Consider the following 10,105-nt stretch of genomic DNA (forward strand, 5'->3'; position numbering starts at 1 on the left):
AAGAGGATTTTGCCTTGGACAGCAAGTCACCGGTTAGGCGAGTCGGTGAACACTCGGTTGTTCAGCCCACGCGCGAGTAGTAAGCGAGACGAGGGGCAAGCAGGCAGAGGGTACCGTGGGTTGTCGTGGATTTGCCTTTGCAATGAAATGAAGTGGGGATATAAAGATTTATTAATCTAACTAAAAAAACATCGCAACGCACCCCTTTAATTTTCCCACGAAACAAAAGGAAGGGATCGATCTACACATATACTTCATGGAATAACTGACTTGGGACACCTGTATGTTGTATGCGTACGGTTCTTAGAACCGTAACAATATACATATATATATATATATATATATATATATATATATATATATATATATATATATATATATATATATATATATATATATATATATACACACACACACACACACACACACACACACACACACACACACACACACACACACACACACACACACACACACACACACACACACACACACACACACACATGTAAATATAGAAATATATATACATATACACATATAAAATGTGTGTGTGTGTGTGTGTGTTCTGAGTGCATGTTTTTTTTTATTCCTTGAACTCATAAACCGTTGGATGGAATGAATTTAAAATCGGTGGTTGTACCCGGGGTGTGGGTGGTAAGGTTTTGGACCGTCAAAAAAAAAAAAAACTCCTGGAAGTGGAAACATTAGAACTGAATCGCTGGGAAGAATGAGTTTAAAAACCGATGGTTATTTATACTCGTGGGTGCACTAGGGGGGTTGAGGGAGGATTGAGGGGGCTGAATGTGCACAAACAAATGCTGGCAGATGGGACACCCAGATTAACGTTCATCCAAAGAACGACACACCTTGTGATGCAATGCTCTGCCTGTGAACCACCAATCAGACAATTTATAGTCGTGTCGGGAATCAAACTCAGATTGACTGGACAAGGTTCGCCCCACATTGGAACACACATGACGTGTCTGATAAACGTTGCTTGACAGATTCGAAATGGGAACTTCATTAAATTTAGAGTTTGTAGTGACACACGTGTACCAACAAACCTCAAGCCTCACACTCGGTGATAAACAATGTGAAGCTATCATGACAAGGCGTGAACAGAAGGGAAACCGGTCATGCAAGACATATCATCAACCTGTCATCGGGCAGGTTTGCATTACTTGACGGCATGATAAGTTCAAAAGTTTTCGAAGTTAATAATATATGTTCCCTTTCAACAAACTTCAAAGCAGGAGGCCAATCGGCCCATCAAAGCCTGCAGTATAAGTACCAACCTATGGTTGTTTGTCAATGCTCTGTCCTTTTTTAATGCTGAATGTGAAGCAAGGAAGCAGCACGTACTATTTTAAACTCTTTCGTATGACTCGGATCTAATTCGAACCACTGACCTCTCAGACTCAGAGCGGAAAAAACTTGAACCATGACGTCACCGTGTCTGGTTTTTGCTATACAAAAGTTTGCCTTGAAAAGGTCATTCGCGATTAAACTTTTATCCGTTCACCTTTTAACCTCTGTGGCAATTCTCATTCGTTTCTGCGGTTTGGCAAATAAAGGAAGCTCCATTGGAAAACGGAAAAGCAGAAAATGGCGGTTATAATGACTAAATGTATTATTTAAAAAGGGCACCCAAATACTGTTTATGGTTTTTTGTTTTCTCTCTATAAGTTCAATGTTGAGTTTTAAACTAACGAAGTAGCGTAAAGTATTACTTCTAAAACACACGTTGTGATGTCAAATGATTCCACGCCCACAAGCACCACGTTGTTTCGAATTCGACCTTTTTATATGTTTATATATCAGGATCAGAAAATACGTTTGCAATACGCTCTGTGTTCAAAAAGTTACACAAACAAGATACAACAAACAGCCCAGGAGATACATTATGTGTATACATATGTGGATATATATACATATATATATATATATATATATATATATATATATATATATATATATATATATATATATATATATATATATATACACAAAAATATATATATATATATATATATATATATATATATATATATATATATATATATATATATATATATATATATATATACACAATACATATGGCATTCTTTATGGCGATTGTTGTCTTCTTGAGAATGTTTTAAACACCCACTCATACCTCCGCAACAGTGTTTCCACGTGACTGTGCCACTGACCATCATGAAGCGTGCAACAGCCTCGCGATCGAGACAGTCGTAGTTTTTGAGGAAGGATAATTCTTCCCATAGCAGCTCCTTCTGCGTTTCCTCCTCGTTCGTTCTCTCCAGTGCCCGGAAGACCGCAGCGCCCACGAGCAGGAAGATGAAGTACGCAATGATCAAAATGAGCGTCCATGGGATCGCGGAAGGGCACCCCTTCTTGGCCAGAGATGAACAGCTGTTGCTCATTGCGTCTGTGGACAAGTCAAGTCACCCAGAATGATCATGAACTTTCATTTGAGCCCTTCCCAAAACTGGGCGGAGGTTTCGGCTGGGATGGCTCACTGTTTAACTTTCTCAAGTCGGTTATTCCGCAAAGCCACCACCCGAACGTTTTGGGCTTCTCATGACAATTCTTAGACCGAAACAAAACCGCGTGTTGCTTGGTTTCATAAATAACAACAGTATGTGTGTATATGCATGTGTTTATGTATGTATATATATATATATATATATATATATATATATATATATATATATATATATATATATATATATATATATATATATATATATATATATATCCAGTGGGGTGTTCTTGCACACTGCAAGCAACTACTCTGGTGTGTCCTACATCCATCCATTGGGACCATACTCCGTGCAGAGCGTTGGTGCTGCCTAAGCAATCTCCTGGGCTATTGGGAACAATCCCGGACGGGTTGCCACTCTGACACAGGATACCAGCAAGCTGGTACTCATTTTGCCGACCTCGAAAGGATGACAGGCAGAGTCAACCCCACCTGGTATTAATTCAACAGCCGAGTGGGATTTGTACTCAAGATCCTAGGATCCCAAGCCCACCACTCTAACGATTAAGCCAACACCAGGCATGTGTGTCCTGCGTGCAGACATAATAAATATAAATATTATATATTTGATGATGTGGATTGTGAGAGATCATGATATTCAACAGCACGAGGTTATGATATGACAGCCAAATGCCAAACTAAAATTGTTACATGTTCATAATTAACTTTATCAATGACCAAAAAATATGGCAAGTCACATGACAGCAAAATGCAATGTAAGTAAAATGCAATATTTCAAGTGTGCTGCCATTACTACGATTACTTAGTCGTTAACAAATTGCTAATACTATGATTGCTTATTAATTCGCAATGTTTAAAACATCAATACTGAAGCACATGACAGATCACAGAGATAGACACAGGAATCCCTTGTAATTCCTTCCTTTCTTTTGCATAAATAGTGGGGCAACTTAGCATAACAATTGTGCATTTTGTGAGGAAGGCACCAAATTTGGCACACTAGTGGGCTATCATATTATGAACAGATTTGGATATTGGGCCATCTCAAATTTTTTGATGGAAGTGGAAAATGGCTGCCACAGCCATCAGCGGCTGAATTTGAGATGGCCCAATATCCAAATCTGTTTATAATATGTGAGGCTACTAGTGTGCCAAATTTGGTGCTTTCCTCACAAAATGCACAATTGTTATGCTATATTTAGCTAAGTTGCCCCACTAAAAGTCTGTTGTCCTTCAACTGTTTAAAAGCTCATTGTACTGGGGGGGGGGCGGGGGCGGGCAGGTGGCATGTCTTTTGTGGAGCTCGACTCGAGGGGGGCAGGTGGCATGTCTTGTGGAGCTCGACTCGAGGGGGGCAGGTGGCATGTCTTTTGTAGAGCTCGACTCGAGGGGGGGGGCAGGTGGCATGTCTTTTGTGGAGCTCGACTCGAGGGGGACAGGTGGCATGTCTTTTGTGGAGCTTGACTCGAGGGGGGCAGGTGGCATGTCTTTTGTGCAGCTGTGATGTGGAATGCTCGAGCTTTCTGATGTGGAATGTGATCCAACAAAATAATTGTCATGACCTCCTGAGTTGATTAGGCAAATTAACGGCAAAAAATTCTTTAGAATTCCCATGTTTTAAACACACACCATGTTAGGGTATATAAAGCAGCGTTATACGTCCTTCAACCAAAGCATGAAATTCCAATTACAAAATAAATCACAAAAACAATGATAATATTGTTACAAAGCAAAGATTAGTTAATATGACTAATATTAACGACAATAATATTGATATTAGCAGCTTAGCTGCCAGGGCAGCAGCTATTATTTCTTGGAAGGGCAACTGTGTCGCCAATACAGTGCCCCTCCACAAGCACACACTGGTATTCATTTCACTGACTTCAGAAGGATGACAGACTGAGTCAACCCCCTGGTGTATTAATTCAGTGGCCAATGGGGCTTGAATTCAGGATCCTAGGATCCCAAGCCACCACCCTAACCACTAAGCCAAGCTGTGGATGAAGGCCTTGTCAGTGGATAGTAGTTCAGGTGTGCCAAGGAAGGACTTTGTACAATGGCGAATGCCCAGTAGGTGGCTGCATTTTGAGGCCAACATTGAAATGTGGTTTGCCGAAGAAAGATCATGGCTGATAGTGAGACCCAGGAATTTTGAATGACTGAACTTCCTCAAGAGGATTGTTAAGAAAGTAGATGGGGATGTTTGTCAGACGGTCCTTTCGGAGAGAGATAGTGAAAGTGTGAGATTTGTCAGGATTAAAAGACATGTACCAAGTGTTTGACCTGCTTGTGATTTTGTCAAGGTCTGAAGAGAGACAAGAGGCTACAGCCTGCCTGTCTAAATGATAATGGATGTCACAGAGGATGGAGTCATTAGCATATGGATAAAGAAGATTTTCCAGAGTCAGAGAGAACACTGATGAAGATCAGGAATAGGATTGGGCCCAGAACATTGCATTGGGGCACTTCAGCCTTGACAGGGAGAGGAGATGAAAGGATTCCGCTGAGTGCCACACATTGGTTATGAGAGTAGAGTTGGCCTTGCATGCCACAGGCTGATAGTTTGAAGAGCAAGGCAGGATGCCAGTTCGGGTCAGGTATGGGAGCATGCACCAGAGTAGTGCGTCGCTACGTCCACTTTCCACCATTACTACAGGGACCTCTGTCTGACCATCCCCCAGGCAGATGCCTGGCCCATTCCCATCTCCTTGAGATGCTAATCAACTTGCTGCAACCATGAGGCATGTGGTCGGCCAAATGGCTTCCTCCACTCACGAGGCTCCCTCTCTGAGAGAATCTCGTGAGCAGGATCAGCATCAGGAAAATGAGTCATGTCCATACAGCCGCAGCTGACGCTCACAGACTATGGAGGTAACAAATCTCATTTGAATCTCTCTCAACAACCGCTCGTTGGACAAAAAGTCCAACAAGCGATAGCCAATGATTCTTTGAAGAGAACTGGTATCAAAGGGATTAAGTCTCCATCTCATATCCCTGGTCAGAGTTGAAGTCTCACCTTCGTAGAGCAAGACTGTAAGCACCAAGGACCTGAAGACTCGGACTTTTGTCGACTTGCAAAGGTACCGGCAGTGCCACACCCATGATCAAATGAATCCATGACTCCCTAGTCCCGACCCAGACTTTTGGTGACCTCTGGCTCACAGCCAGCAGAGATCAATATCGCTGCCAACACAAGTGAATCTCTCTGTGACTTCAACATCCTCACCACAAACACGTACAGACAAGATAGCAACATCCAAGATGTCATTGAAAGCCTGGTTGTCAGTTTTGATCCAGGAAACCCATAATCCCTGTGGCTCGACTCCTCATTCAGTACCTCGAGTACCCCCAAAAGGATAGCCAGAGTCTTCGCAAAGATGACTGCATCATCTGTGAAATCAAGGTCAGATGCCAGGCTGTTACAAAAGCATGAGATATGTCCAGAGACGGCTCTGAACTCATGGCTGACATTGAAGGCCTCCATTCATTCTTTGGTGAGTTTCAAGCAGCATGTCAAAGGTGGAGTGCAACCAAATTGCTGATCTGAGATGAGGTTGGAGAAATGGAAGGATTTCATATCAACTGCAATGATAGATTCCATGACCTTGTTGATGATTGGAAGTAAACTGAAACAGTGCCTACAGAAACTTACACCCCCTTTCAAAATGTTCTTCTTTTGTTACCTTATAGCCTGGAATTAAATTGCATGAAGTCAGACTTTTTCCACCTTTATTTACACTTCGTAACCCAAAACTTCCAAGTGAAAAACAAATTCTATAAATTTCAGAAAATTGATTAAATATAGAAAACTAGATTATTCTGGTTGGATAAGTGTCCACCCCCTTTGTAATAGCAATTGTAAATTAGCTTAGGTGTAACCAATCACCTTCAAAATCACACACCAAATTGAGTGGCCTCCACCTGTGTTACATTGTCGTGATTCTAATTATTTCAGAATAAAATCAGTTGTTCCTATAGGTTTCCTCTGTTGGGTCGTGCATTTCACAGCAAAGACTCAGTCATGAGAACCAAAGAGCTTTCAAAAGACCTCTGGGATAAAGTTGTGGAAAGGCATAGATCAGGAGATTGGTATCAAAATATTTTAAAGGCCTTGAGTATCCCTTGGAGCACAGTCAAGACAATCATGAAGAAGTGGAAGGCATATGGTACCACCAAGACCTTGCCTCGATCAGGCCGTCCCTCCAAACTGGATGATCAAGCAAGGATGAGAGTGATCAGAGAGGCCACCGAGAAGCCAATGGCAACTTTGAAAGAGCTACATGTCTTTATGGCAAAGACTTGTCACTGTGTGCATGTGACAACAATATCCTAAGCACTCCACAAGTCTGGCCTGTATGGTGGGATGGCAAGAAGGAGGCCATTACTCAAAAAAGCAGCCCACCTTGAGTCCCGTTTTGAGGTCTGCACAAAACATTCCGGAGATTGTGAAGCCATGTGGCAAAACGATTTTTGGTCCAACGAAACCCAGATGGAACTTTTTGGCTTAAATGCAAAACATTACTTTTGGTGCAAACCCAACACAGCACATCACACAAAGAACACCATCCCTACTAGAGTGTAGCATGGTGGTGGCAGCATCATGTTTTTGGGAATGTTTCTCATCAGCATGGACTGGGGCACTTGTCAGGATAGAAAGGAAAATGTATGGAGCAAAATTCAGAAAAATCCGAGAGGAAAACCTGCTGCCTCTGCAAGAAAGCTAAAATTTGGACAGAATTTCAACATTCAGCATGACAACAACCCAAAGTACACAGCTTAATCTACACTGGAGTAGCTAAGGAACAAAAAGATAAATGTCTTTGGGTGGATCTGTCAGAGCCCTGACCTAAATCTAATAGAAAATCTGTGGCATGACTTGAAGATTGCTGTCTATCAACATTCCCCATGCAACTTAACTGAGCTTGAACATTTTTGTACAGAAGAATGGGCAAATATTGCTCAGTCATGGTGTGTAAAGTTGGTAGAAACCTATCCCAACATACTCAGCTGTGATTGCTGTCAAAGATGCTTCCACCAAGTATTAACTCAGGTTAGAGGGGCGGGGGGGGGGTGACGGTGGAGGTGGACACTTATCCAACCAAGATATTATAGTTTTGTAATTTTTTATTAATTTTCTGAAATGTGCATAATTTATTTTTCACTTGGGAGTTGTGGGTTACGATGTGTAAATAAAGGTGGAATACATCTGATTTATTGTAATTTAATTCCAGGCCAGAAGGGAACAAGGGGCTCTTTTTATTCTTGTACTCCCCATTTGCGCAGGCGCTGAAACTCAACTCTCGTTGCTCGGGTGTCGGGTGAAAGGGTCCATCCTGTCAGGTAAAAGGGTCCATCGTGTCAGCATCGTGTTGCATCACCTTCTGTGACACTACCTGTGCTCATGCACACGCACAATGGGCACATGTCCTCCCAGCCACAATGGAACTCATCTTCAAGGTAGTGTGGACCAATGGTAAATAATAATAATAATAATAATAATGGATGGGGAGGTTGGTAATTGATTGGGAAATGGAGGGGGTGGGGCAGGATAAGCAGACAGCACAGTGTCCAACAGCCATAGGTAAAGGTAACAGGGTTTTATGCTTTATTCGAAGGGGGATAAATTATAAATCAAAAGATAGTGTTAACGCCACAATAATTTATTGAGGCTTCACCGAGAATATTGTGTTTAGTTTCGGTCCAAACACCTGAGAAAGAACAACGAAGATAATAATCGGATCAGGGACAACGCCTGAGAATAAAGAAGGTGAAATTTTTCGTGGTATTAAAGCAGGGGTCTTTCACTGAGAGAGTAGCGGAATGGTCTCCCTGTAAAAGTGAGTAGTGGAAGCAGAAACAGTGGATGTGAGAGAGAGAGAGAAAGAGAAAGAGAAAGAGAAAGAGAAAGAGAAAGAGAAAGAGAAAGAGAAAGAGAGAGAAAGAAAGAGAAAGAGAAAGAGAAAGAGAGAGAAAGAGAGAGAAAGAGAGAGAAAGAGAGAGAAAGAGAGAGAAAGAGAGAGAAAGAGAGAGAGAGAGGAGAGAGAGAGATTATCAGATAGCTTGTATATGGATGGGTGATGGTACACATTTGTCGTGATTGTGATCTCTGTGAAGCACGGAGGGTCTCATCGAAGGGTTGTGTGGTCGGTCTTTGTGCATTCCTCAAGTTACAAGAGCTTCAGTCTCCCTCCCCTTTCCCCCACCAAAAACAAATACTGTATTGATTTATCGTAATAATAATATAAATACCTTCCGTTTAAATATGACAAGTACATGAGACCCGTCGCTTGGCTGACTGGAATACCAGTCTTTGATGCGATGGTTAATCGATGAGGCAAGAACAAAAAATCATTCCTGGGAGATCCTGCCCTCCGTGAGGGGATAACCAGTCGCAAGTTCCCACACACAAACCTTCCTGGGAGTTTCCTGAATCCACCGTCGCTGGTTAAATCCGTTCTCAAGTTGTAGCACGACAGATAGACACGGCTCCTTTTATCATGGAGATATTTATGTGTTTGCACGTCAGAGAAATTCGTGAGGTCACGTGCCCGCTACCCTCGACGAAGCACCATGACGGTGCCACCCGTCAGTCAGTCTGCCACTCCTCACGGACAGAGAATACAGTGGAGAGGAGAAGAGGGAAATTTTTGTTTATGTAATAAATAGATGTTATAGTGTTTTGACCGACAGGTTTTCAGATAAAATAAATAAAAATCACCTTTCACCCTTTAAAAATCATGTGAATAAATTATTGAATATCAGCTAATGTTTCTTTCGTATCCTTTTCTCACCTTTGTTACAAGTCCAGCGATCCGCTTAGTAATGCTTTAGAAGGCGGTGTATAATCGGAAATATTGATTGATAGGGCGATATATTACTGTTACATGAATAAAATGGAAAAGTTGAAAAAAACACAAGTAAGTGAAAAAGAGGATGAAGGAGGAAAAGTTTTTGTTTTAATGTAAACGAGTGTGGTTGAGATTCGTGGAGATTGGAAATCATCGTTGTGCAGAAAATATGTGTGTGTGTGTGTGTATATATATATATATATATATATATATATATATATATATATATATATATATATATATATATATATATATATATATATATATATATATATATATATATATATATATATATATATATATATATATATATATATATATATATATATATATATATATATATATATATATATATATATATATATATATATATATATATATATATATATATATATATATATATATATATATATATATATATATATATATATATATATTAGCCTGGTTTTGGCGCAGTGGTTAGGGCAGTGGCTTGGGATCCAAAAGGTCCTGAGTTCAAGCCCCGCTGGGCCACTGAATTAATACACCAGGGGGTTGACTCAGCCTGTCATCCTTCCGAGGTCGGCGAAATGAGTACCAGTGTACTGGGCCAGTGTATATCCCGGTTAAAATAGGTGTACCATATCCCTGTGTGTCGTAAGAGGCGACCAGGGTTGCGTCAGGAAGGGCAAGGGCATCCGGCGTAAAACATGTGCCAAATCACCATGCGGATCATACGGATGATCTGCTGTGGCGACCCCTAACGGGAGCAGCC

The 10,105-nt window shown here is 41.1% G+C and overlaps 1 protein-coding gene across 3 annotated transcripts in view; it reads right to left on the reverse strand.

The window, feature by feature from the left end:
• The window catches only part of LOC147012151 (potassium channel subfamily K member 16-like), a 57,713-nt gene extending 48,612 nt beyond the window's left edge, over nt 1–9,101 (reverse strand). Inside the window, exons 1-2 of one of the 3 annotated variants that reach the window (XM_085855874.1) lie at nt 8,915–9,101; nt 2,193–2,428 (exon numbers count right to left, since the gene is read on the reverse strand). In XM_085855874.1, coding sequence (XP_085712000.1) covers nt 2,193–2,370 — 178 coding nt within the window. In that variant the 5' untranslated portion in view covers nt 2,371–2,428; nt 8,915–9,101. Of the gene's footprint in view, nt 1–2,192; nt 2,429–8,752; nt 8,794–8,914 lie in introns of those variants that run through there. The other 2 variants (XM_085855872.1, XM_085855873.1) reach the window with 2 other exon arrangements.
• Nucleotides 9,102–10,105: the final 1,004 nt, after the last annotated feature.

The sequence above is a fragment of the Eptatretus burgeri genome, chromosome 15, assembly GCF_056783735.1.
Source record: "Eptatretus burgeri isolate ZD-2024b chromosome 15, Ebu_testis_v1, whole genome shotgun sequence".
NCBI lineage: Eukaryota > Metazoa > Chordata > Myxini > Myxiniformes > Myxinidae > Eptatretus > Eptatretus burgeri.